General features: G+C 45.6%; 1 protein-coding gene across 3 annotated transcripts; it reads right to left on the reverse strand.

Annotated features, from left to right (window-relative positions):
- Positions 1 to 993: 993 nt before the first annotated feature.
- GMCL1 (germ cell-less 1, spermatogenesis associated) lies at positions 994 to 27215 on the reverse strand. 3 transcript variants are annotated; one of them, XM_032229632.1, is made up of 14 exons: positions 27167 to 27215; positions 24565 to 24688; positions 22778 to 22874; positions 14138 to 14235; positions 13125 to 13237; positions 12690 to 12755; positions 12494 to 12578; positions 11561 to 11651; positions 11102 to 11242; positions 10610 to 10679; positions 8611 to 8686; positions 8147 to 8292; positions 7033 to 7120; positions 994 to 2436 (listed from the first exon to the last, which is right to left on the reverse strand). In XM_032229632.1, exons 3-14 carry the CDS (start codon positions 22854 to 22856, stop codon positions 2326 to 2328), a joined length of 1164 nt encoding a protein of 387 aa, XP_032085523.1. In that variant the 5' UTR covers positions 22857 to 22874; positions 24565 to 24688; positions 27167 to 27215; the 3' UTR covers positions 994 to 2325. The 3 variants fall into 3 exon arrangements, with proteins under 3 accessions (XP_032085523.1, XP_032085521.1, XP_032085522.1); XM_032229630.1 differs by lacking the exon at positions 27167 to 27215 and adding an exon at positions 26915 to 27156; XM_032229631.1 differs by lacking the exons at positions 8611 to 8686; positions 27167 to 27215 and adding an exon at positions 26915 to 27157.
- Between the last annotated feature and the right edge of the window lie 19 nt (positions 27216 to 27234).

A 27234-nucleotide genomic window follows, 5' to 3' on the forward strand; every position in this document is an offset into this window, starting at 1 on the left:
AAGAAAGAACTTTTCACAAGTATATTTTATTCTGTATCTCAGAAAAAAAACAACTTCTGAAATATTTCTTTTAATTTAAGGCAGCAACTGAGTGTGCCTAGAGGTGGAGCTCTTGCCTCCCAATCAGGAGGTTGAGAGTTCAATCCTAGGTAGAGGATCCAGTTTTTCCGCCCTATTTTGACCGGCAGAGTGCTGCAGAAGGCTGTCCAGCCCGAAAACACCCTGCCCTCGTGTCCTGTTTTGGCTGCCAGAGGCCCTGAAGGCTGGTCCTTTGCTATTTCCAGGCTGGCCCCGTGGGCCAGATTTAAGCACCCCACAGGCTGCATCTGGCCTGTGGGTCTTCATTTTGGCACCCGTAGCTTAGGGCTGTCAAGCACTGTGAAGCGGCATATAAGTCTAAGTGCTATTGCTATTCTCTATCAGGGAGATTCTAGTGGGGCAAAAGACATCCTTGTAAATAAAAATATTCAGTATTAATATTGACAGGGAGCCTGCTGGGTAACACCAATCATGAAATGTCTGCAAGAAAACAACGACGCTCCAAGAGCACCAAGGAGCCCTCAGTGTTCAACCCTGAGCTACAAATACTGCCCTTTTTTGAGACCAACATTTCTCTACTTGCAAGCACTGGGTGAAAACCTTTCCTGACTCGGCGAAAATGGATTTCTATAAATTGTCACTAAACATATTCCAGTAATCCCACTAACAGCCTTCAGCAAGCAGTCCACCCATTTTGGCTGGAACATTTCTGCAGCCACAAGGACTACACTTTCCCCTTTTGGAATTAAATTGCATTAATTCGAGTTAAGTTGAATTTTATTTTCATTACCAAGCTGTGTAATGTGCTAGCACAAGATTATACCTAATATTACTTAATAATATATCTTATCAGAAAAACAAAATAAGTGAGTCCTTACTGGGATACAAAAGTTCATATAAGAGAAGCCAGGATTGATAATGAATCCTCCCCCAAATAAAATAAACAATGAAGAATTCTAAACTACAGATAGTTTATTCTCAATCTGTCTTTGTTTTACTGTCCTGAACAAGACATTTTATCTTCGTAACTCATGAGGGATATATTCTGAATTAAATATTATAGCAAGCTAATGATAGGCAACTTTTGGAATAGCAATTTTATCTTATGCAAAGTAAAGAAAGTGTTCAAATAAAAAAAAATACAACTCAAAAATTCTACATTCCTGAAGATGGGATTTACATTCCCCCTCCGAGTTGGAGTTCAGTAAAAACAGGCTCCCAATGCTTGTATTTAACAGGATAGCTTTTGTAGTCCTGAGACACGTTGCATGAACCTTTAGTCCCAGGAGACTTGGGTGCCTGGAAAGCTTCACAGGATCCAGGATTTCCCCCAGGGGCCCTTCTGGCCACAGAGCACAAGCCGACAGAGAGACCTGGGGGTGGGGTGGGGTGGGTCAAAAGGCAATTCTCAGCTACAGCCATTTTTCTCTGCACTGGATGTGGCCTCCTAGACTAGCAGAGGCTGACCCACTCACTTTGGGAGTGGTTTTTTGTTTCAAGTCAAATCCTCAAAAGTAAAAAAAAGTATATCTTAGAATTAAATGATGGATCTGATGAATTAAAAATGCTGAATTGAGGCAGCTGGACTCTACAAAATGACTCTTCAAAAATACAATCAATGCTTAAAAATATATATATTTCTTGGAAACATAACAGGATATATAAAGTTTTCAACTCAATAGGAAGTTATTTACAAGTATAATGAATTAAAAACAATCCAGAGATTTCACCAAGCCGGGAACTGACCCTTAACAATGAAAGGCTTGGTCAGAAGAACAAATCAAGAGACCATAAAAAAATGTTGTGTTCTCCATTAAAGTTAATTTGTGGGCTTTATTGATACATCATCCCACTCCCTTTTAATTAAGCAGGCCCAGCTAATGAACGGTGTTCAAAGTCTTCCTGTATTGCCAGGAAACTGGTGGCAATCCTTCTATGTCTCATCCTCTAGGGCCGAGAACTCACAGGAGAAAATGGGGTAACAGTAAGTAGCTTCAGCTATTCAGACGGGTGTATAGGAATGTAGAGAGGTGAGGTGGGATTTCCATATATCTGCTGCAGCAGGAGTGGCTCACAATGCCTCAAAAACTATAGCTCCCAACGTATCTCACCCGTTAGTCATAACGGCTGGGCATGGGCTGACCACCCTAGGATGTCAGATGCCCCTCTCTTTCTCTTCAACAGATAAGACCATTTCACGACGTTTCTTTCAGGGCATCAGGAGCTTCCAAATGAGAGTGACCACAAAAGATGTTTCAAAAGTCAATCTCGGCTGGCTGGCTTATCTCACTGCCCATCGTTTTCTCTTCTCTTCTCAGGGGAAGTATAGAGAAAGTTGCAGCAGATGTACAGAGGGAAGACCAGCAGTCTACTGTCCAAATTCATCACTACTTGTTCCTAAAAAGCAAATAAATAAATAGATACTATCAGACTGCACATAAATATGCTTTCAGAAACCCTGCAAAAAAGGTTTAGAGAAAAGGCTAGACATTCTGAAACTAACTTTACAACGTTGTCATGTAACTTCAGAGGCAATTTTCAATCAAGCATCAATCCATCTGTTGAATCCCTATTTCTCTAGTTGCCTTTTAAAAAAAGACTTTCTTGCCGCATCCTCCGCCCAAACAGCAAGGAGTTGGCTTATCCTGCCAGCTTCCATTTGTATCAGGAGGCTTCAAACTGGTATTTCTTTTTTTTTTTTTAAAATATAATTTTTATTAAACATTATTACCTTTAAAGAACAGGAAGAAAAATACAGCGACATAAATACAACGGCATAAGCAAGACAAATCATACATAACAATATAAAGTAAAGCATACAGATACAAATGCCGTTTTAAACATACAACCCCCCCCTCCCCCCCCCCCCGCGGTGACAGTCATTCACAGCCCAGTTTTTTCTTTCCTTCCTCATTGTTAGGTCTCTAAGCCACATCTTCTCATTGCAAGGTTCAGGGATCTATTACGGTACCTATGTTAACTTTCCCCATTTTAAGTCCCTGCTGTTCTCCTTGTCGCCCACATATACCATAGGTTCCAGCTAAGATAATGTTCTGTTTCTCCTTTGTCCCTCAGCCAACCCGTCATTCTGTCCATTTCTGCACATTCGTAGATCTTTTTAATTATAGCATCTTCCGACGGTATAGTAGTGGATTTCCAAAATTGTGCATAGGTTATTCTTGCGGCCACAATTATATGCAGGCTCAAATGCCATATTGAACTGCTTATGTTTTCTGGTTTAATGCTTAGTAAAAGGTTCTCGGGTCTCCATTCAATGTTTGCCCCGGTAACCTCTTTTAACCATTTTTTAATCCTTTTCCAATATTTCGTGGCCTCAGTACAGGACCACCAAATATGGTAGAATGTGCCATCCTTTCTTCCACATTTCCAACACAATGGAGATAACCCAGGAAACATCTTGGCTAACCTCGTTGGGGGGAAGTGCCACCTATAAACCATCTTGTATATGTTTTCTTTGAATGCAGTAGATGTTGTAAGTTTAATGGTCTTACTCCATAGATCCCACCATTTGCCCATTTCAATTTCATAGCCTAGGTTTCTCTCCCATACTATTAGAAGGCTTTTGTCCATCTCTTCATTAGTATCTTGGCAGGTCAAAAATTGGTAGATCTTCGGTAACATTTTCTTGTCTCCACCAAACAAGATCTTATCTAGCCCCTGAGGGTTTGGGTAGATCCCGAAACGTGCCTTATCACTTTTAAACCTGTTTCTAACCTGTAAATATTCCCACCATTCCAAATTCCTGCCCTGTTGCTCTAATTCCATCTTTGTTTTCATGTTGCCATCTTCTGTCATGATGTCTTTATATGTTATGTTTCTTGTCCAGTTAAATACACTCGGATGCGTTAAGGCCTCTAATGGTGCCAACCAACACGGAACCCTAAGATAATATTTTTCCTCATTTTTTCCCAGACCCCCATCAAAATCTTCCGAATATAATGTCCCATGAAGTACCTATGGGGGGTGTCTCTTTCTTGCCAGAGGGAGGCATGCCATCCCTGGGGGAGGTCATGTCCCTCTATAGCCAATAGGCGCCTTCTATTCAACATCACCCAATCTTTCACCCATGTCATGATTTCTGTGTTATAGTATGCTTCCCAGTTGGGTACTCCGAAGCCTCCCAGTTCTCTGCGTTTTTGCAAAGTTTGGGCTTTGATTCGTGCTTTCTTGCCTTGCCATATAAACTGTGTCACTATTGTCTCCAAAGATTTAAAAAAATTTTTGTCCAATTTAGTTGGTGCCGTTTGAAACAAAAACAAAAATTTTGGTAATACATATGTCTTGACTGTCGCAATCCTGCCCATCAGAGACAATTGTTTGCTACTCCAATTAGTCATATCTTTGGATACCTGTTGTAGCAATTTCATATAGTTATCTACCTTGATAGAGGAACATCTCTCCGTCAGCCAAATTCCCAAATATTGTACTTTGTGGGCCATGTTGATCCCTAACAGGCTTTGTACTTCCCTTTTCTGGTTCAGAGTCATATTCTTAATTAACAGTTTTGTCTTCTCTTTGTTTATACGTAGCCCCGCTATCCTACCGTACTCCTCTATTTTACGTAAAAGTTGTATCCCAGACGCCATAGGATCCTCCAGGATAAAAACAAGGTCATCGGCAAAAGCCTGGACCTTAAATTCCTGAGCTTTAGCTCGTAACCCTTTAATTTGTGTATCACTTCTCACTATTCTGAGAAGGGGTTCTAATGTGAGGATAAACAGTAGGGGGGATAGCGGGCATCCTTGTCTTGTGCCTTTACCAATCTCAATGTCACCCGCCTCTTCTCCGTTTACCAATATTATCGCGGTTTGTCGTACATAAATTGCCCGAATTGCATTTAAGAAGCTTTCTCCAAACTTCATGTTTTCTAGTTGTGACAACATAAAATTCCAGTTTACCCGATCAAAAGCCTTTTGTGCGTCAAGAAACATAAAGGCCACTTGTTTATCTGGCCGAGCTTCATAATATTCTAAGGCATCCAAAATAATTCTGACATTGTCTTTCAAATGCCTTGACGGCAGGAAGCCGTTCTGATCAGGGTGTATAAATTTGTTAAGGAAAAATTTGAGTCTATCTGCCAATATAGCTGCAAAGATTTTATAATCCACATTCAAAAGTGAAATGGGCCTATAGTTTTTAATTTGGGTACGGTCAGCTCCAGCTTTAGGCAAAAGGGTTATATAAGCCTCGGCCCATGATTTCGGTGCAATAGAATCCGTCAAGACAGCATTAAATATTGCTATCATCTCTTGTCCTAAAATTTCCAAAAAAGATTTATAGATTTCAACTGGCAAACCATCCATGCCAGGAGTTTTGTTGTTTCCCATTTTTTTGACTGCCTTTTCTAATTCCTCTATTGTTATCTTTTGGTTCAGTACCCCTTTTGCTTCATTTGAGATCTTGGGTAGATTTGCATTATCTAAAAATTCCTTAATTTGGACCTCAGAAACTTCTTCCCTACTATATAGTTGCTGAAAAAAGCCTTGGATAATTTCCTGTTTCTCCCCCTTGGTTTCTACTAATTCCCCTTTACTATTCTGCAGTTGAGCTATACGTCTGCTCTCTCTTTCTTTTCGAAGTCTATAAGAGAGCCAGCGACCCGGTTTGTTAGCATTCTCAAAAAAGTTTTGCTTAATCCCCCTAAGTTTTCGAGCAACATCCTCCTGGTCTAAAAGAGAGATCCCATGCTTAATTCTAGCCATTTCTTCTTTTTTCCTATCGTCTAGTGGGTTCTGTTGCAAGGCTTTTTCTACCACCTCCAGTTTAGTTACCCATTTTGCCCTCTCTTCTAATTTTTTCCTGTGGGTACCTATTGTATGTTTAATAGCTAGGCCTCTCATATAAGCCTTGGCCGTATCCCAAAGTATTTGTGGGGTTACTCCTTTCCTATTTTCTTAAAAAAAAACCTCATTTCCCTTTTAAACATTTGCTGAAATTCTTGTTCTTTCACTATCTCTGTATTCATCATCCACCTTCTCTTCCTCCCCTGCCTTACTCCCTTCCACACCAATAAGAGTGGATTGTGATCGGCCCAGGTGTTGACCTCAATTGCTGCTTCCTTAATCAAGTCCCCAATTTCTGGTGTCAACCAGGCCATGTCAATCCTAGAACAGGATTGGTGTCTATGTGAAAAGAAAGTAAATTGTTGTTTCTGTGGGTGGAGTTCACGCCATACATCCTTTAATTCATATTCCTCCCTCATGTCTTCAAAGGTTTTGGGGAGAACTCTCCTCCTTTCTCTTAATTTCCCCCCCTTTTGGATGTTTCCTGGGTTGTAATCCATTGTCCTATCTGCCACCGCATTATAGTCACCCACCACACAAAGGTTTAGAGAAAAGGCTAGACATTCTGAAACTAACTTTACAACGTTGTCATGTAACTTCAGAGGCAATTTTCAATCAAGCATCAATCCATCTGTTGAATCCCTATTTCTCTAGTTGCCTTTTAAAAAAAGACTTTCTTGCCGCATCCTCCGCCCAAACAGCAAGGAGTTGGCTTATCCTACCAGCTTCCATTTGTATCAGGAGGCTTCAAACTGGTATTTCTTGTAGGTTTAAGTGCCTGAATACAATGAAAGGAATTGGCTGCCTCTCCCAATAGCTCGCAACCAAGTAGTCCACAAGGGATATTCTTACGAACATCCTTGCTTCTTGTGCCCAGAAATTTTGCAGTTTGTGAGGAAAGGAATTATCGATTGTCTTCTGCCGGGAGAAAGATGGGCAGCCTCCCAGCTTTGAAGATGCAGCCCAACTGCTACCCCTTCTTGATGTTGAGTGGAGCTGAAGCAGTCAGAAGCCCTCCATTAGAGGGCAGCCTGCAAACAGGGTTGTCACAGAACAGCATAGTTTCAAGATAGCCTAGGGTGGAGCCTGGTTCATTTCTGTTTATCCCTCCTGCTTCTAATGAGAGTCCTACCTTTTCTCCTCTGACTCTTGCTAGCCAAAACGAACCAAAAGCTTTGCATGTACAAACCTGATCTTTTTCCAGGGATAGTATCTGGTATCCTGCAGTTCTGCTACAGATAAGCTTCCCACTGCTATGAAAAGAAGCCATGCGCAGCCTAAGGACAGAAGAGAAATTACGTTAAGTGGTTGCAAATTTGATAGATAGATAGATAGATAGATAGATAGACAGATAGATAAATAAATAAATAAATAAAATCAACGGAGAAAGGAGGTGGTGTTTTTTTCCTTGAAGGAAGGGTGAAAATATTATTTGGATATGAGATGGTCAGCAAATCAATTTTGTTAAACCCCCCCCCCCCATATAATTGTGTACACAAAAAAGTGGCAATATCCTATGCATGGAAAAAACCTAAAAGGAATCTCTTCTAGTCTGGTGACAGTGCCCAGAGCAATGTGTTGGCCACACAAGAGTCCTTTAGACTGAAAACACACCCAATTGGCTCATCCACAGCTCTGAGCAGATTTTGCTTTTGTCAAACGTCTAGGAGTCCCTGCGGATTTGGCTCTGCTAGCCGTGGTCGGTGCTCATCTCTGTTTCGAGGGCCAGTGAGCCAATGCTGTCTCAAGAGGTTTCTGCTATCATGTGGCCAGCATGAGGTCACAGGGTGTTGTTACTTCCCAATGAAGTGGCACCTTTATCGACTCACATTTCCTTGCTTTCGAATGGCTGGGAGCTGGGGCGAGAACAGGAGCGTGCCATGTTGCGTGGCATTCTGGTCTCAAACCTGGGCTGCTCACTTTCCGTCTCAAAAGCTCCGGGTCTTTTAACCACGGAGCCATCCAGCGCCCTTCTTTGGTAAAAGGCCCGACACACCTTTGTGCTTGGGAAGACGACTTGGCCTGTTACCCCTTACATTTATAATCATGGTGACAGGCTGGTCTCCACCATTATCCTAAACACAAACTTCTGTACATCTGTACATCTGAATGTTTTAACTCCGGCAAATACCTTCTGTGTTTTCCCTCTCTTACTCTGTTGCTTCAGGGATTTCAACGAACAAAGACCTGCTTTCCTCCATCGACTGCTGGTGAACACTGAGGCCGACAAGAAGAGCAAGTTCCGCTGTGATTCTCTCGCCTTCTAGCAATGGAGAACCAGCCGAAAAAGTTGGGGAACCCACCTGAAAGCGATATTTCTCCGGGGCTGCAGACTGACGGAGCCACTGCAGGGCTGATTGAGCGTGTTGCGCTTGAAGACAATGTAACGGTTGGTGTATGTGACCAGCAGATCAAAGCCAAAGTTGAAGCCTGTCCATCGCCAGCAATACTTGCACGAAGAAAGTGGGGGAAAAGGGTAATTGAATCAATGGGGGAATTCTAAAGGAGACGCTTTAAGTAACCTGCAAAGGGCCTCCTTCACTTTGACACCTTGCGTATTTTGTGTCAGCTCAGGAAATTCAACATGTGGGTGGTTTAAAAAGGCTACATGAGTATTGTCATCATTTTTATATTTTCCAGTCATAAAGTATTTAACCTAGTAAAATAATCTAGTTAAGGAAAGACTGCTTTGGGGAAACAAACAGCTTATGAAAACTGTAAATAAATAACATTTTTAAAAAAGACATGGAAAAATATTTGTGCTTACATCACCATCTTTGGCAAGTTTTCTACCACACCGCATACTGTTTGCTTCTAGTTCCTCTTTATTAATCTCTTGAGGCCTTGAACATATAAAACAACTTTCTATAAAATGGCATTCTATCAAAAGAAAGCACAAGAAAAGTATTCTAAATGGCCGCATACAGATCCTAACGCCTGAATACATTCACTTTTCCCCAGGAAGTTGTCTTGTTAAATGTCTTGGAATTCCTTCCTGGCCAATGCATCAAAGAGTTAGCTCCTGGGCCATGAGAAAATGACTCCCTATGTACATCATGGCTGGGTAGCCAGCACCCTAGCAGGTCACTAGTAAACCCTTGCACCCCTTCCCAGAACAGGAACAAATATTGTGGCTTGTGATGGAGAGAAAGCTGAAGGGGCAGAGAAGAGTGTTTGGTCCAGGGCTTGTGAAGACTCACCCCTTGGGCAGGGGTAATACATGAGGTTCAAATGAGAAAAAGAGCTGCATTCTGCTCTACTCTCCCTAAGCTACAAAGAGAGCAAGGAGTTCTTTCCATGCACTGAAAGTCACCTGGCAAAGGAGCTATACCTGCCCCGCAATATAAAGGATGCAGAACTTTAACCCAAGGCTAAAATGCCGTAATGTGAATACCTTAAGAGGACCTATTGTGACTCACAGAACAGCACCAGAAGTACAAGAATAAAAAAATAACTTATCAACTGACAACTATTCCTATTCCTGTTCTAATAGACTCCTTTCATTAGAAGAAATCTGGCAATCTTTACAACAGTTTAGCTTTCGTTATATTCTGAATAATTGGGAATAATTCACTAACCTGGATTACTTTCCATAATTTAGATACAAACTATACATAATTCAGAATTATCTATTCTCTCTCAATCTTGAGCTTTTCTTCGTTAGCAATTTTCATTCACTGAAAAGCATGCTCTGTTTTGCTAGTCTGCTACGTTATTCAAGATTTCCATTGAAAGTAAAGTAAAAAAAACTTTTTGGAAATCAAAGCATGTATTATTTCTGCCAAACTTTTAATAATGCTTGTTGGGAAGCAATATTTTGGGGTGAAAAAAGACTTTCTCTACAAAAAGTACTAATTCATACAAAACAAGTCTTCTGTATAGTATCTTTAGGTTTCATAATATCTTCCACATATTTATCCTAAATAAATATTTAAGTTCAGGGGTTTGAAGTTTCTTAAGACGTTAAAAACCTTTTAGATATATAAAGTTTATTAAAGTTTTAAATAGAGGCTAAAACTAACAAAAATACAGAAGAAAATAAAGACAAAACTGCAGAGAAAAAGAACAAATGAAAGGAGCAACTTCTGATTTCCTTTGCAGCAAAGGGGAAGCATAATTAGATCTCTCTGTCCCTTACTCTCTATAAAACAGTATAGTATAAAGTTATATTTTACTTATGATAACCAAAAAAGCCCGCTTCTTCTATTATCTATTTTTTCTGATCATCAATGTTGTAAATGCATTTTTTCTTTTTTATACCAACCCCCCCCACCCCCACCCCAAAACAAAACCCTGTAATCCTGTTTGCGGTCCACTGTGGGGCTGCAGACTATTCGGAACTGGGCTGTGGTGGGCGAGGGCGCACAAAGCGGCATTTGTGGAAGCCGTGCACATGGAACCCTCCCCTTCCCCCAATGCCGCATGGCTGCTCCAGGGCATTCAAGGCAGAGATTGGGGCACTGTTGTTGTGACTGTTTCTAAGCTGCCACAAATGTCCACCTTGCAAAGAAGTTCCTTTAGCCATCTCTGTAAATCCCATCATCTTCCCCGAGCATTCCTACGGGGTTGGTGGTGTGGAGCCTTTCCACTTTTGATTATATAATAAAGTATTGCTGCAACTACACCAAAAATCTTTTGAAATGAATAAGGAATATCTAGGCCGCTTTTCAGTTACTTTGTAAGAAAAGCTGAAATTTGTTTTCTCCTGGCAGGAACATTGCAAGGTGTGTGTTTCCCAGTGACAGAGAAAGAGGCATTATACATACCCAAAGTCATTGTCTTGTTCTGCTCTAAGCATGGCAAACCACTGCTGTTTGTAAACAGAGAACAGCCAGTCTAAAATTTAGAAAGACCAAAGTGCGCCTTTTATAAACGAGGCAAGAAAGTTAAAGCATTTTACAAGACTCTGAGCACTTTATTTACCCCCCATAGACGCAAAAGTTTTTTAAAAAAACAGTCTAAAATCAAATACCGTAGCAACAAATTCAAATCACTTTATTGTGGTCATTAACCAGTAGACCCCCTTAAGCAACAAGTTTAGCGAAGTAGAGAAATAATTTAAATCTAGCTACAAACTAGCTGAAGTGCCTGAAACTAGATTCAGTGATTTGCCAATTTTACTGCCAAGGCCCATCCACATTGGTGGCGCCCAAATTGTTATGTGGGGACTTTTCCAAAGAACCATAAACGCAATTCTGATTTTACTTTCTCCAGTGCCTGGCATGATAGAGAAAGAAAACTGTCCACTCCATTCTTACCTGCAGGGATCAGGCTGTCTCTTTCAATAATTCTTGCAGATGCCAGATCGCTGATTATATACTGCAGCCTCAGATATTTGAACACAGGTATAAATGCATATCCTTGTTCTGTTTCCAAAAATGAGATCCCATCCTCAAAATCTGAAAAGTTAAAGCAGATTCGAATGTATTTTTACTATTAAGTAAAAAACAGCCCTGCAGTCTGTAGGCAGTTTATCAATCCCAATGGAGAAGTCAATTTGGATACAGTTTAATAGGATTATATCCTGATTTGCTTTCAAAAGTAAAAGTGACTCAGAGGGAAAACTAGTGGAAGATTATGGTTTATAAATTCCCCATCCCGCACAAGAGAAATGTTGGGCCAATATGGAACACCCCATAATGAAGAGTTATGATACTGTATCTTCTGCTTCAGAGATTTCCAACATGCAAACTATTCACAAAGCATTTCATACGGACCTTTCCGGCGCTTGCAGAACCAGGCATCTGCTTCACTTAACAGCTGTTTCAACGATCCATTCCAAGAAGGCAGCAGCTGAAGGAACATCCACTGCATAAAACAAAGGAACAGCCGTAAGGTTCACTTCAGCCATTCACTAAGGAACTAAAGCTTGAGGAGCACATTGGCTCACAAGGTTAGGATGCTGGGCTGACTATTGGCAGGCTCATGTTCGAGACCTGGCTGTTGCCACGGAACGGGGTGAGTTCCCGTCACATGCTCCAGTTCATGCCGACTCAGCAGTTTGAAAGCAGTCAACTGCAAGTAGATAAATGGGTACCACCTCAGTGGGAAATTAATGGGGACATGAAAGGAGCCCCCAACTTGGAGCCCCAAGGAAATAGTGATGTCACCATTCAATCCTTACAATACCCAAGTGCAATCCCGATACGAATGTAGTAGTAAAGCTTTATACCTATTTACACACCGTGTTTCTACTAAAAATTGTTTGCGGATAGAGAATATTATGACTTGTATTTGGGAATAAAAGCATCACAATAACACTGCAGTCTAGTACAATTAATTTCTTGGGTTTTTTGATAAAGTGATGAGAGTTTCTTCTTCTGTTAGAATGAAATTAACGGGATAACTGGCCACATCACTAAAAGGAAAGCAAGCAAAAAAGATAACAGCAAAAGAGAAGAAAGAGGAAGCTGATCATTTTTATAGAGTAAAAAAGGAAAGAAGGTAACCATAGAAATAGTTATTCTGTATGCATATAACTTTTTTTTGTACTTCTTTAAGTACCCTGTGCTATCAGAACAGGCAGGCAAGGTAACTTCGGTCTGTAAGAATACTCTCAATTTGGAAGAAATGACAGTGGGGTTTTAAAGAGTATTTTTGCACCATTAAAACAAAACTTGGAACAAACGGATGATATTAAATATTGGTACCTTCTTTAAAGCAGTATATATGTCCATTTCTACTTGCATGACAAACAGGTTAGAGGAACTAATCAGCTGTTTCATGAGGTTTATGCTGAAAGGCAAAGGGCATGGCTTGTGTTCAGTTCAACAAATTATCTGAACTGCATTTTATTAGGCTAAACAAGTTTCCATAATATCTGGGTTAATTCCAAAAACTCAATACCTGAGTTCTTTGAGGAGTTCCACACTCTGGTGGGTCATCAGATTGTTCAAGAGCCACTCAAGACACCTAAATTTAAAATAAGGAAATCCTTTCATAGCACACAGGTAATGCGATGAGATGCAATGGATGTTTCTAGTAAGCTGCTGGGCATTTCCCCCCCAGATGTTATAGTAAAATAGGAAGCCCACAGCCATCATATTCCACAGCCCATCCAATCAACCCTGTCTATCATCAGACCATAATGGACTACATACTGCGATTGTTCAATTTTTAATTTCCTATACATGTTTCTAATGTTCTTTGATAGATAAGCAGCAAGGTTTCTGCTGAAAAATATCACATGATATGCTTCTCAAAGCCGACATCACATTAGAAAATGAAAGAGGAGTCACACTAATTTTCTTCAACAAAACCTTTCTTAGTGCCAATACTTACTTTTTTTTCAAAGAATCTAATCCATATGTTCCCGCAGAATTATAGTAACCACACACGGTTTTTGCATTAATTGTTTCCTTCATTGTCTCACCACACTGCTGTATTAAGCCATCCTGTAAACATATAATGGTGCAAAATAAATCCTTACTCCCAAGCCTAATGCTGCAGGGAGTGCCCTTACCTCAAGCTAGCTGGCAAAAATGCAAGCAATGACTATCTAGATACACTTTGGCTTCATCTGGACTATACGATATACTACCATAGCATAGCAGTAGACTTATATACCGCTTCATAGGCCTTTCAGGCCTCTCTAAGCGGTTTACAGAGAGTCAGCATATTGCCCCCAACAATCTGGGTCCTCATTTTACCCACCTCGGAAGGATGGAAGGCTGAGTCAACCCTGAGCCGGTGAGATTTGAACCGCTGACCTGCTGATCTAGCAGTAGCCTGCAGTGCTGCATTTAACCACTGCGCCACCAGTCTCAACCTTGATCATACAAAATTATATTGTATTTGTAACAGAAGGAGAAAAGGGAAGGACTGGTACCCCGATGTTTAATTTTGAGGTAAGAGGCATCCTAACCTTTCTGAACACATTTCTGAAGGCCACATAAGAAGACCTTGTGCTTCCAGCATCAGTCATTCATTTATATGCTCCCATCTAGACAGGGGAGGAGGGCAAGAGATAGCAAGAAAATCTCTTTCTCAGTTCTGCCATTCAAGATGAGTTAAGAGACATTGTGATATTGCTAAGCAGGTGCTTGAAAACATGGCCATAGGATAACGGAAACGATGTGGCAATGACCATGTGCTCATCCCCAGATTATAAATGAAGATAGCAACAGCACTTAGACTTATATACTGCTTCACAGCCCTCTCTAAGCGGTTTACAGAGTCAGCCTATTGCCCCCAACTATCTGGATCCTCACTTTACCGAACTCAGAAGAATGGACTGAAAGCCCTGTACTTTGCCAAGCAAAGATCTGTAAAAGCAGGGAGCCATTTCCACTTACCAGCTGTAACATGCTGGCAGCTGCTAGAAGGGCAATGACTCTGCTAGGGTTGATTAACACTTCATCCCGGTAAAGTGAGCCAAAGGCAACCTGTAAGGCTAAAGAAAACCACATCCTAAGGCTACTCATACATGGAAAACGACTGTTGACTTACCTGAACGGTCCTTCTATGTGCGCTGCGAGGGGAATCCAAGCATGGGTTAACTTTGTCCACTAGCCTAGAGACTGAGTTATGCAAATTGCTGGCCACGCCTCCTCTGACTGGAAGGGTTCAGTTTTGTACGAAGGATCAGCCGATTCGAGAGAAGCAAAAGGAAGACTAGAAGTCAAGGTAAGTCAGAATGTCATAGGAAAAAAGGAAGTCCAGGCCCAGAACAGCTGAAGCCGAGGGCGGGCTTGGATTCCCCTCCCAGTGCACATAGAAGGACCGTTCAGGTAAGTCAACGGTCGTTCTCCTGTGTGCTGCTTGGGGAATCCAAGCATGGGACATGCCAAAGCAATAGATTTCAGGGGAGGGAGCGAGGCTGGTCTGGTGCCGTAGCCGAAGAAGCTACCCTTTGCAGCACGCATCGTCCAAAGGACACCTCAGCCGAGGCATAAACGTCCACTTTGTAATGGTGGATAAAGGGTGATGGCGATGACCAGGTCGCTGCCCTGCGGATGTCCTCTGCTGAGGCTTGTGTTGCCCAGGCTGCTGTCGTGGCCGCACTCCTGGTAGAATGGGGAGTGATGCGACTGGGAACCGGTCGGGAATGACAATTTTAGGCGAGGGCAATACACGCCCTCAGCCAGCAGCCGATAGTATGAGAGGATGCCTTCTGGCCCATGGTGGCTGGTTGGAAAGACACGAATAGGGTCTGCTGTTGGTGCTGGTGCCTACCTCTGTCTCTAGTATTGGCTCTGTCTTGAAACCTGTCCTGAGATTGAGAAAAGGATCTATTAGATAGAGGGGTATAGGGAAGGGGAGAGTACCCCGAATCCCCAACGCGAAAGGGCTGCCTTCGAGGATAAGGCTGTTGCCTCCTATCCGTGCGCCTGGTGGTTGAAGGGAGCACCTTTCGCTTGTCCCTCATCTCAATCAATATAGGGTCTAGTGCTGCTCCAAAGAGGGAACCGCCCTTGAAGGGGGTGGAAGCAAGGCACCATTTAGACCGTACGTCTGCCTGCCAATGGGGTAGCCATAAGAGGCGACGAGACGCTATGTTATATGCCACAGTTCAGGATGCGAACTTGGCCGCATTGAGCGTGGCATCAGAGGAGAATTCCAAGGCCGCCAGCAGTTTGATGACATCCTGATGAAGTCGCAAATCCTCTGGAGCTAACCTCTCCTGTAGCTGTCTTAACCAGACTAAAGACGTTCTATTGAAGAACGAGGCTGCCGTAGCGGCAATCAATGCCCAGGCAGCCAACTGGTGTGTTTTGCGAATGTCAGTTGGTCCTACCTGAACTGCATGTCTCAAGGGTGGGCATGGGAGGAGTCACTGAATGGGGGTATTGTTACGGCCCAATTGCCTGGAGACGGAGGAAATCTGAGGTCACTCCCCCCTGTTCCTCCTGGTGACTCCCCAGATTAACTGAGGGTTCGGAAGAAGGACCTGGAAGGAAAGAGAAGAAAACAAAACCAACGGCAGCTTCTCTTCCTGAAACGTGAATGGTCTGTGAATGGCACTCAGGCCCGGCACTGGAGCCTGACGGGCGGGAAGTGACTGCTCCCACGCCCACCCTTGAGACATGCAGTTCAGGTAGTACCAACTGACAGTCTCCAAGGTGGGGCGTGGGAGGAGTCACTGAATGGGACATACCCAAGCTAGATGTCCATGGGAAGGGTTATTGGGCCTGAGTTTCCAGAGTGTCCAAGACACCTGAAGAACCCGCCTCCCGAAGGATGCCTCAGCTGAGGCATAGGTATCTAGCCTTCATCCATGTTTGATGAATGGTGAAGGAGAGGACCAGGCTGCAGCTCTGCAGATGTCCTTGATGGGGGCCTGAGTGGTCCAGGCCGCTGAGGTGGCTGCACTCCTGGTGGAGTGTGCAGTAATGCCCTGTGGCACGGGCAGCCCTCGGGCCTCATAGGCCTTGGAGATGGCCACCCTAATCCACCTGCTGATGGTGGTAGGCGAGACCTTAGCGCCTTTGGCAGACGGATGGTAGGAGACAAACAGTGCCTCCGACCATCTGAAGGGGGCTGTGCGCTTGAGGTAAATGCGCAGGGCCCTTCTTACGTCTAGGCGGTGCCAGGACGTCTCCCTCTCGGAGGAAGGGTGAGGGCAGAAGTCTGGGAGAATGATCTCTTGTCCCCTGTGGAAGGGGGAATTGACCTTGGGCATGAAGGCCAGGTCAAGAGCCGAGGTGGCGCAGTGGTTAAATGCAGCACTGCAGGCTACTTCAGCTGACTGCAGTTCTGCAGTTCGGCTGTTCAAATCTCACCGGCTCAGGGTTGACTCAGCCTTCCATCCTTCCGAGGTGGGTAAAATGAGGACCCGGATTGTTGTTGGGGGCAATATGCTGACTCTGTAAACTGCTTAGAGAGGGCTGAAAGCCCTATGAAGCGGTATATAAGTCTAACTGCTATTGCTAGGTCTGAGGACGACCCTTTTATTGTGGAAGGTACAGAGGTCGGCCATAGAAGAAAGAGCGTTAAGTTCAGAAACCATCCTGGCTGAGGTGATTGCCACAAGGAAGACAACCTTGAGGGTGAGATGTTGAAGGGTAACCTCCCTAAGGGGTTCGAAGGGTGGCTCCAGGAGTGCCTGGAGAACAGTGGGAAGATTCCAGGAGGGGAACTGGTGGACCACCGGAGGCTGGCCGCTCCCCTAAGGAATCTCTTGATGACTGGAACCTGGGAGAGGGACTGTGAACCCTCCCCTCGGAGGATGGTAGTTAGAGCCGTCTGCGTAGGGTGTTGTGAGCCAAACCTTTATCCAAGCCGTCCTGGAGGAAGTCCAGGACCTGAGGGACGGAGGCTGATGACAGTTCTACCTGCCTGGGTTGGCTCCAGCCAGCGAAGGCGGCCCATGTCGCATCATAAATGCGGGTAGTGGATTTCCTTCTGGAAGCCTCCAGGGTGCTGATGACTCTAGAAGAGATCTGGGACACCCTCAATTGCTCCCGCTCCAGGCGGTTAGATTGAGCCACTCTGGGTCTGGGTGGATCAGACTCCCCTGGCGCAGCTCTACCCTCTCCCGTGGGAGACGTCAAGGGGGGAGGACTGACAACTCCACCAGATCCACGAACCAGGGTCACCGTGGACAGTGAGGGGCTACTAGGATGATCTCTGCCCTCTCTGCTACTAGCTTCCTCATGACCCCTGGGATGAGGGGGAGCAGGGAGAAGGCGTACAGGAGGCCTGCCGTCCACCTGCAATGTAGTGAACTTCGGAACCTGTGTGTTCGATGGAGTGGCAAAGAGGTCCATCGTCGGATGACCGAACCTCTGGCTGATCTGGGCAAAGGTGCTGGGATGAAGTTGCCACTCCCTGTGGTCCACCGTCTCCCTGCTGAGCCAGTCTGCCTGTTGGTTATCCACTCTGGAAATGTGCTCTACTCGAATTGACAGGAGGTTCCGCTCCGCCCACCACCCCAGGCGCTTTGCGTCACGAAGAGCCACGGAGTGAGTGCCCCCCTGCTTGTTGATGTGAGCCTTTGCTGCCACGTTGTACGTGAGAAACAGGACGTGCTTCCCGGTGACCGTCTGCTTGAACTGGCGAAGGGCTAGGTGGATTGCCCTTAGCTCCAGCCAGTTGATGTTCCTCCGCAGGTCCATCGGCGTCCACCGGCCCTGGGCCAGCTGGGACTGCAGGTGGGCTCCCCAGCCGAACAGACTTGCATCCGTGGTAAGGACCAGCCTGTCCGGTTCCCTGAAAAGAGACCTCTTCGCCAGGGAGGAGGGCCTCCACCAGCGAAGGGAGAGCAGTACCTGCGTGGTCCCAAGATCTTGAAGCTGGCGTCAGATGTTCCGTTCCTCTGGTGGGGAAGTAGGAACCACTGCAGGTCTCTGGCATGGAGGCGAGCCCAGGGGACGATCCCAATGCAGGAAATGAGCTTCCCGAGGAGCCTGGAGAGAAATGCTACGGAAACAAATCGGAGCCTGCGAATCTCCTGGACCAATTCCACGATGCTGTGCCCGTGCTCCTGGGATAGGAAGACCCTACCCTCCACTGAATCTATAATGGTACCCAGATGCTGGAGCCTGGTGGAGGGAGTTAGGTGGCTCTTCTCGAAATTAATCGAGAACCCCAGGGATGACAAGGTACTGATGGTGGTAGCTAAATCCCTCTCTGCGCGGGGAGCTGAGGGGGCTAGGACTAAGATGTCATCTAAATAACACTGTAATTGGACCGGAAGGGAACGGAGGTAAGCCGCGGCTGCGGCCATTACCTTGGTGAAGGTTCTGGGGGCAGATGCCAGACCGAAGGGAAGGGCCCTGTATTGGTAATGGTCTCCCTGGTAGGAGAACCTGAGAAACCTGTGATGGTCAGGGGCGATCATAATGTGAAGGTAGGCCTCCGTGAGGTCGATGGAGGCTAGGAAATTCCCTTCCCTGACCCCCTCCAAGATGGATTTGAGAGAGGCCATCTTGAACTTCCGGTAGACTATCCTGGAGTTCAAGAGCTTAAGGTCTAAGATGGCTCTCCATCCCCCTGAACCTTTGGGAACTAGGAAAAGGTGTGAGTAGAATCCTGAACCCTTCTCCTCCTCCGGGACCGGCTCTATGACACTAATGTCCAGGAGGTGGCGAATGGCTTCGCGCATGAGAGCGCGCTTAGCCGGGTTCTTGGAGGAGGGAAAGGTGCGGAATCTACTGGGCGGAAGAGAGCGGAACTCCAGGTGGAGTCCTGCCTTGATGGTTTGGAGGACCCAGGCATCTGAGGTGATGCCTTCCCAGCGAACTGTGAAAAAGGAAAGGCGACCGCCAATGGGTAGATTCGATCCCGAATCACTTACCCCTGCGGAAGGAGCAGCCGCCCCCTCCTCGAAAGGGCCACTTGCCGCCCTGTTGAGGTCTGAACCTCTCCCTGGAGAACTGCCTGTCCCCCTGTCTGGAATACCTGGGTGCAGAGTACTGTGAGACTGGTTGTCCTATTCCGGTGGTCGGTCCGAAGCCCTTCTGGCATATGGCGCCGCTCGGTGGTCTGTGCGTCTGGTGGTGGACAGGAAAACCTTCCTTTTATTCTTATTCTCGACGAGGATGGAGTCCAGAGCAGGTCCAAAGAGCTTGTCTCCTGTGTATTCCGCCTCCGCCAGGGGCCACTTTGTCCAGAAATCAGCCTGTCAATGATGAAGCGATAGAAGGCGTCTAGACACCACAGAAGATGATAGAGCCCTGGAGGAATACTTTACCTCATCCAAGGTTGTGTCGGCTGAGAACTGAGTCGCTGCCAGCAGCTTCGTGATGTCCTGCTGAAGTCTTACATCTGAGGCGGGCGTCCTGTCCCGGATCTGCTCCAGCCACAAGATGGCGGACCTATTAAAGAAGGATGCAGTCGCCGCCACCCTGATGGCCCACAAAGCGGCCTGGAAGGTCTTAAGCATGACCAGCTCCGCTCTCCTGTCCTCTGCCTTAAGACAGATGGAGATGTCTCCTGTTACTACGGAGGAAGCGGAAGCCAACGCTGCCACTGGAGCGTCCACGGAGGGCACCTGCAATGCTTGGGTGAAAGCTGGGTTTAAATTGTAGAACCTACGGTCATTGCTCCCAGAGGTGGGGAAGGACCCTAACTTGGTCCACTGGGACTTGAGCGCCTCCATGAAAAGGTCTGGAGTTGGAATCTCCTCCTTCTCCACTGGGGGCCTGTGAAAGGGGCCCTGCTTCTTCTTCTCCCCACTAGTGCTGGGGGTGGGGTTCTGGCTAGCATCTGGAGGAGGCTCCAGATCTGCTGTGGCCCTAGCCTTGCGCAGAAGGGAACTGAATGACGAGGGGGAAAACAACCCTGCAATGGAGGAGGCTTCTGAGGGAGATGGATCCTCATCTTTCGAAAGCCCCAAATCCTTCTGTTCCTCCCCCCGACTCTGATCCCTCGCTGGCAGTGGAAGGTGATGAGGCTCGGGGGTCCCTGGGGGGTGGAGAGTCTGGCCTGGCTGTGTGATCCAGTGGGTCCCCACGGGTAGACCGGGGTCTGGTTACCTGAAACTGGTGCTGCATGCCTGAGGCAAAGCCATCTGCAATCGCCCTGGCCAGCACATTCTGGAAACCCTCTGGCAGTTCTGGGTAGGCAGGGGAAAGGGTAGGAGGTTCCCTGTAGTCCCTGCGCTCTGGGGCCTGAGGGGCCAAAGGGTGCCTGGAAGAGCCCCCTGTCCTGCGTCCAAAGAGATCCCCCCCTTGGCCCTGGAGAGTGGGAAAGAGATAGAGGGGGGGACAAGGGACTGCGTTCCCTTGAGTGCCTCGCTGGACCTGGGGATCCAGGTTCCTGGGAGAGGGAAGGGGGCTGCAGGGAGAGCGAGATCTAGCTGGGGAGGGGCTGATGCAATCCCTAGCCCTCCTGCTGGTCGCCCTGGTAGATGGGGCCTCCTGCCTAGGCCTCTCCCTTCCAGAGGATTTGGAAGAACACTTCCTAGGAGGTGATCTTCCCCTGGGCCTGGGGCCTACCCTCTTAGAGGTTCCCTCACCTGGATCAGCAGGCCCTAGAGAGCTGGGAGCCCTGGCTCCCTTGCTCTTCGTGGCATTCGCCATCGCAGTACTCACTGTAAGTCTTTCTCTCTCTCTCTCTCTACCTCCACAAGGGCTCTGCTCGCCGATCCACTGCTCCTCTGGGCTCCGCAGTCCTCCTAGGCGCCCGCTGGCCTGCGGGTCAATCAGAGGCTGCTGCACCGCCTGTGCTGGCCCTCCACAGATGGCCGAGGGAATCGGGCCCGAAGAAGTTGTTTCCGTGTGGTGCTGGTGAGCTGGGAGACTGCAACAGTCTCCTTAGTGCTCTGCGTGTGTGCGCCCTTGCTTCCAAGATGGCGACCGCCGACCACGTGGTCCGAATGCCTAGATTGGTCCCGCTGAACCGCTCCTTCCTCTTCTCGTTGCCTCCGGAGTCTTCGTAGCTCCGATGGCTTCCTCTTCACCTCCGGAGGGCAGCTGCTGTGAGGCTTGGCTTCTTGCACCCACCCACCCCCTTTCACCGGGAGCCGGTGCTGCGGGGCCTGCAAATCTGCACGAGCGCGGATTGCGGCTAGGCAGGCAGGAAAGGGCACAAAATTCAAGGTAGGAGGGATGGAAAATTTCATAAGTAAAATAAAAGCTGTAGGAAAATCCTGTGGATGCTGCAAAAGGGAAAAAAGTCTACAAAATATCCAACTAACACTATTCACTGGAGAGTCACTGAATAGCTCCTGTTAGGCCGAAGACTGAGGTTAATCTGGCGAGTCACCAGGAGGAACAGGGAGAGTGACCTCAGATTTCCTCAGTCTTCAGGCAATTGGGCCGTAACAATACCCCCATTCAGTGACTCCTCCCACGCCCCACCTTAGAGACTAACTAGCTCTGCCTTGCGGTCCTCAGCCTTCAAACCTTCTGAGATCTCGGATGGAATGTGAGCTGGGGAAGCCAAAGCCGCTATTGGAGGATCGACAGTGGGAACCTGTAACATGGTGTCTAATTCCGGTATGGAAGCGTAAAGCTTCCTGTCTCCGTTGCTAGGAGGTGAGACTGTGGTGGCCTAGGACCATTGTTTTTGGATCACGTCCAAAAACAATTTGGGCGATGGAATAGCCTCCTGCTCTTGCACTTGTTCGGCAAACAAGCGTTTTGTGGGGTCAAGACCCACTTCAGTGCTCGCTTGGGTGGTTGTTCCCCCCAAATTGGAGGTGGCCTTGGCCTTATAAAGTAAGGATTTAAATAAGGCCGGCCTGAAGAGGTCCAAGAAGGGAACTTTATCCTGGACCACACCTTCATCATCCAGTAACTCTAGATCCAATATTTCCACTTCCTCCCCCAGAACAGAGCCCTCGCTGTAGATGGAAGGCAAGGGAAAAGGGGGATCAGTCTGAGAAGTGGCTAAATCTTTGGCAGAAATCAAGTTTCTGGATCGTTGACTCCTACGATGTAATTCTGCATCTACTAACCTAGGGAGAAACGTTTTTGCGTCTCTTTAGGCTGGACTGAGTTAAAAAACTGAACAAGTCCAGTCAGAGGAGGCGTGGCCATCAATTTACATAACTCAATCTCTAGGCTAATGGACAAAGTTAACCCATGTTTAGATTCCCCAAGCAGTGCACAGGAGAACAAGTTATACGTTTATTTTTTTCCAATTCAGTATGGTCTATTAAGGATGACATACAAAGTATTATTTCTCAAATTATTTTACACATAGTAACAACAAGAAGATGCTCAGAATATTAAGAAGCGGTAGATCAGGTGATATTTTAAAAAAATGTAAAACCCTAAGTAGGACAAATGGTGAATTTAAGTACAGGAGTCACCATAATTGGGGTCTAATACTACCAAATGTAGAAATCCATTTTTCTGATACTTAACTACTTAGCAAAATGAGTTTTGCTAAAATGTATTGTGCAACAAGGAGATAACATATTGGAAAATCCTTCCAAAGATAATTTATAACTACCCAGCTTTGTTCTAGAAAACCTGATCTGTAATCTATTGCAATTTGAGACTTTTAGGTTAGAAAGAGTCCAAAGAGGAGGATTCCTTGCTTACCTTCTATGTCAATATTCTGATCAGGAATTTCCAATTCTATTGTGTCCATTCCGGATTCTCTCCAAGACCCACTGAACATACTTGAAAAGTAGCCAGACTACAAACAGAAAAGTCATGTTTTTAAATAATTTTACAACCCTTGGAATTAAAAGATATATATGATAAGAAGGTATAACACAATATTATTTCCATAGTAAGAGGAACTAAGATAGTTACACTTGAATTAAATTTTCTATTTTTCACTCTTAATTTGAAGATACATTTCAATCTTACTCATATTCTAAACCAATTGCTTCATTTGCCCACCAACCCTCTCCATCTCCATGCACTAGTTTTAATACTTTGATCTGAACAGAATAAATGGGCTTTCATTGCATCTAAAATGGGAAATGATGGAACGATTGCTCCAGGAACGGAAACTAAGATTAAGCTCTGGTTTCAAATTTGGTTAATAAACTAGCATTAAACCACACTTTATCAACTTGGCGGTAACAGGACACTGTGGATTACTTAAACAGGAACCAGCATGCAAAGCAAAGAGGGAGGGGCCGGCCAAAGCTGTCTTATAGTTAATTTATATAAGTGGACAGATTGCATCCAAGTGATAAGTGATCAGAAAAAATATATAACAGCATCACAAATATATACTACCTAAACCTTGGCCACAATTATATATAGATATTGAAGGAACTACACACAACACATATAATTATTGGGGGAGAGGAGGGGCAGTGTGTGATGTGTTGACATTTCTATACAGGTAGATAAATACAGGTAGATAAATCAATACATACAGTACATACACTTAGGTATACCTTTTCATTAAAGTGCATTACTTATAAAATTGAAATTGCTAGTTTTTGATCTAATGAGGAGAAAAATACTGTTTACTAGAAGTTCACATCCCAGCTGGAGGTGACTCATTATGAGCTGCTATCACTCACTAATGTTTAAGACTGAGAGATTAAAAAAATAAAATCTATTTGTACAGCAATATTGTTCTTGTTCCATTTCCTTAACCCCGACAAATCTGTCTTATTCATAAATTGTGTTAATATATCATTAGCTCTCTGCTGCTCTGATACAAATAGAATGGAATATTGTGACTGTGGACTAATATTTGTCTAACTGCTGTATTTCAGTTTCCTAGATTTCTGATCACTATTGGGACCAGAAGTCAGTATGGTTGTAAGTCATCACAAGACCAGACCATATTTTATGACCATTTTTATGATGTTCATTAATTAAATCACATGGTCATTCAGAAAATCCATATTTGCTGACTGACTTTGTTGGCAGAAGCTGGCTGGGAAGGTCACAAATTATGATGACATGACCGCAAGAAGCTGTAAATGTAAGACCCTTTCCAAGTACCCAAATTGCAATTGCGACCATGGGGATGGTGCAAGAGTTGTAACTTTCGGGATAGGTAGTAAGTCACATTTTTAAAGACCCTCATAATTTTGAACCACCTTACAAAGATAATAAATTGAGGATAACCTGTAATACACACATTACACCTAAACATGGTTTGCTAAAACACCATTATTAAACATTATAAACTTGGATGGATGCATACATTGTATGTTTGAAAGGCCTCTGAATGGTAGAGAAACAAATTGGCTTAACAGTGCATGGACTGAGTCTCAAGGAAAACCAGTAGTACCTGTGTTTTCTGGACTTCATTCAAGGCAGCGGAGCTCTGCGTTTGAGTATGAAATGAAAAGGTCTGAGGCCTGCTTCCTAATAATAGTGGAGATCCGAGAAAGACAAAAGGCCATTTTTACCTGACAGAGGTATATCTTGTGCAAGTTCCATTCTTCTCCCAGGGCACATATTTTAACATCACTGTTTTCACCATTCAGAAACAGAGTCTGATAAATATACTTTGAAGTGCTTTTTAGCTTTTTCCTGTTAGAAAAAAAAAACATAATTGTTGAATTCTTACATATATATGATATAAATACCAAGAAAGATATCTGTAGCTCACTCAGGGTTGCACTGTAGAGTTCTTGAGGCCCTCAGAGCTTGGTTGTTTGCTTGCAGACATTTCATTACCAGATTACTTAACATTATCAGTTTGTGGGAAAGGGGGGGGGCTGCCTGTTTATATATACTGGGAGTAGCTTGCCCTGCCAGTTTATGAAGAGGCTTGGTTCCCGCCCTGTATCTATTTGCTTAAGAGTATTTCTACTGCATAATAGTTTGTCTAGAATAAACTCTGATTTTCTGAATATTGGCTGCCAGAGGGAAAATGTTCCAGGCTATTTCCTTCATTGGTTTATTTATTTTTTCGTTTGGTAAAGAGAAATCTCTTATAAAGGTGGTATATCTATACTCTGCAACATAAAAATGAAGAACAACCCCACACTCACTCACCCTGATGATGTTACCTAGTTGGGTCAAGAAACATCTATAAGCAACCAACCAAACTCAGAAGCACCAAGAACTCCATAAAATTAATTCTTTAATATTATATGTAAGATCATACATAATATTGAGGGCTTTAAAGGCCATATAATAAGTCCCTTTGAGAGTATCCTTCAATTTGATTGCATGGCTTCCCCCCAATCTTAACAGACCAGCGGATTTCAGGTTCCAAAAAAAATATATGGGGCGGGTGGGGGGAGCCCCTTTCCCGAGTTTTTATTCAGCAGCTTTCTGCAGCTGTTGACTTTATGGACGGCCCTTTCAGAAAATCGGGACTTCAACAGAGTCAGTTTGGCTTGCTTATTAAAGGACACCAGGCTTAAAAGCCAGGAGGTGGCGACTCCCAGTCCCACCTCAGCCATGAATGTTTGGATGACTTTGGCTCAGCCCCTCTTTCTCTGTCCAACCCACCTTCCAGGGTTGTTGTTGTTGTGGGGAAATAGTTGGGAGAATGAAGAGGAACTAAAGAGCCTCCTGATGCGGGTAAAGGAGGAAAGTGCAGAAGTTGGCTTGACGCTCAACATTAAGAAAACTAAGATCATTGCATCCGGCCCTCTCAATTCCTGGTAAATAGATGGGGAAGAAATGGAGGCAGTGACAGATGTTATTGTCCTGGGCTACAGGATCACCACAGATGAGGACTGCAGCCAAGAAATTAAAAGACACCTGCTCCTGGGGAGGAAAGCAATGGCCAATCTAGACAGCATCCTAAAAAGCAGAGCCATCACCCGGCCAACAAAAGTGTGTCTAGTCAAGGCTATGGTTTTCCCAGTTGCAATGGATGGCTGTGAAGGTTGGACCATAAGGAAGGCTGAGGGCCAAAGAATGGAGGCCTTTGAACTCTGGTGCTGGAGAAGACTCCTGCGAGTCCCTTGGACTGCAAGGCGATCCAACCGCTCAGTCCTAGAGGAGCTCAATCCTGACTGCTCTTTAGAAGGCAAAATCCTGAAGGCGAAACTCAAATACTTTGGACACCTCTTGAGAAGGAAGGACTCCCTGGAGAAGAGCCTCATGCTGGGAAGGATGGAGGGCAGAAGAAGGAGACGGCAGAGAAGGAGATGACTGGATGGAGTCACCGAAGCAGAAGACATGAACTTAAATGGACTCCAGAGGACACTAGAGGACAGGAAGGCCTGGATTGTCCATGGAGTCATGATGGATTGGACACGACTTCGCAACGAACAACAACAGTTAGAATGAATGAGCTGGAAGGGGCCTTGGAGGTCTTCTAGTCCAGCCCCCGGCTCAAGCAGGAGAACTTAGACCATTTCAGACAAGTGGCTGTCCAGTTTTCCGCTTCTTGGAGGAGATGCTGCTGCCTTTGCCTAATGGGTGCAGAGGCTTTTTCTCCCACCTTTTTTGTTTCGTAAATAACTGAAGGTGGTGAACAGTCCTAAAAACTCCTTACTTTCTCCTATTGGAGACTCCTAATAATGAAAACAATTAACCAGTGGGACGCCTTAGCTCCAGAAATTGTAGGTGCTTCCATCACTAGAGGTATTAAAGAGGAGACTGGACAATCTCTTGTCGGAAATGGCAGGGAGTCTCCTGCAGGGGGTGGACTAGATGACCTCGGAGGCTTTGTTGCTGTTCCGGGAGGCCTGGAAGCTCCGCTGGAGAGCAGCGCCTCACCTGCCCCCTCCCCCCTGGGCCGCCCCCCCCTCACCCGAGCGCCAAGCGGCCCCTCCGGGCCCTTTCCGCCCCTACCTCCTGGGGGTGCTGAGCAGCCGCTCCTCGCCGTCGCTCTCCTCGCCGCTCTCGCTCTCGCTCAGCCCCTCGCCCCGCTTCCGTTTGGGGAGGGTCCCGTCGCCCCTCCGTCCCCCCGCCCCCTCCACCGCCCCGGCTCTGGGACCCCCCCACACGCGGCTGCTCAACGAGCCCATCCTCGCCCGCCCAACCGCCGCCGCCGCCTCCTTCTCCTCATGGGGACGCCCGACCGGCGATGTGAAAGAAGCCCACCTTCCACTCTACCGCTGCGCATGCGCTCCCAGCTCGGGGTGGACGGGAGAGACGGCACGCGGACGCCT

The sequence above is a fragment of the Thamnophis elegans genome, chromosome 13 (assembly GCF_009769535.1).
Source record: "Thamnophis elegans isolate rThaEle1 chromosome 13, rThaEle1.pri, whole genome shotgun sequence".
Classification (NCBI taxonomy): Eukaryota; Metazoa; Chordata; class Lepidosauria; order Squamata; family Colubridae; genus Thamnophis; species Thamnophis elegans.

What these genes read in the sequence shown, in the direction of transcription:
- GMCL1 (XM_032229630.1), bottom strand. Translation starts at nt 27,090, where the DNA reads ATGGGCTCGTTGAGCAGCCGCGTGTGGGGGGGTCCCAGAGCCGGGGCG. An exon ending in CTGCCAGCATGTTACAGCTG is followed by an intron (nt 13,238 to 14,137) that starts GTAAGTGGAAAT and finishes ATATGTTTACAG; the next exon opens with GATGGCTTAATACAGCAGTG. An exon ending in CGGAGAAATATCGCTTTCAG is followed by an intron (nt 7,121 to 8,146) that starts GTGGGTTCCCCA and finishes TTCTGTCCTTAG; the next exon opens with GCTGCGCATGGCTTCTTTTC.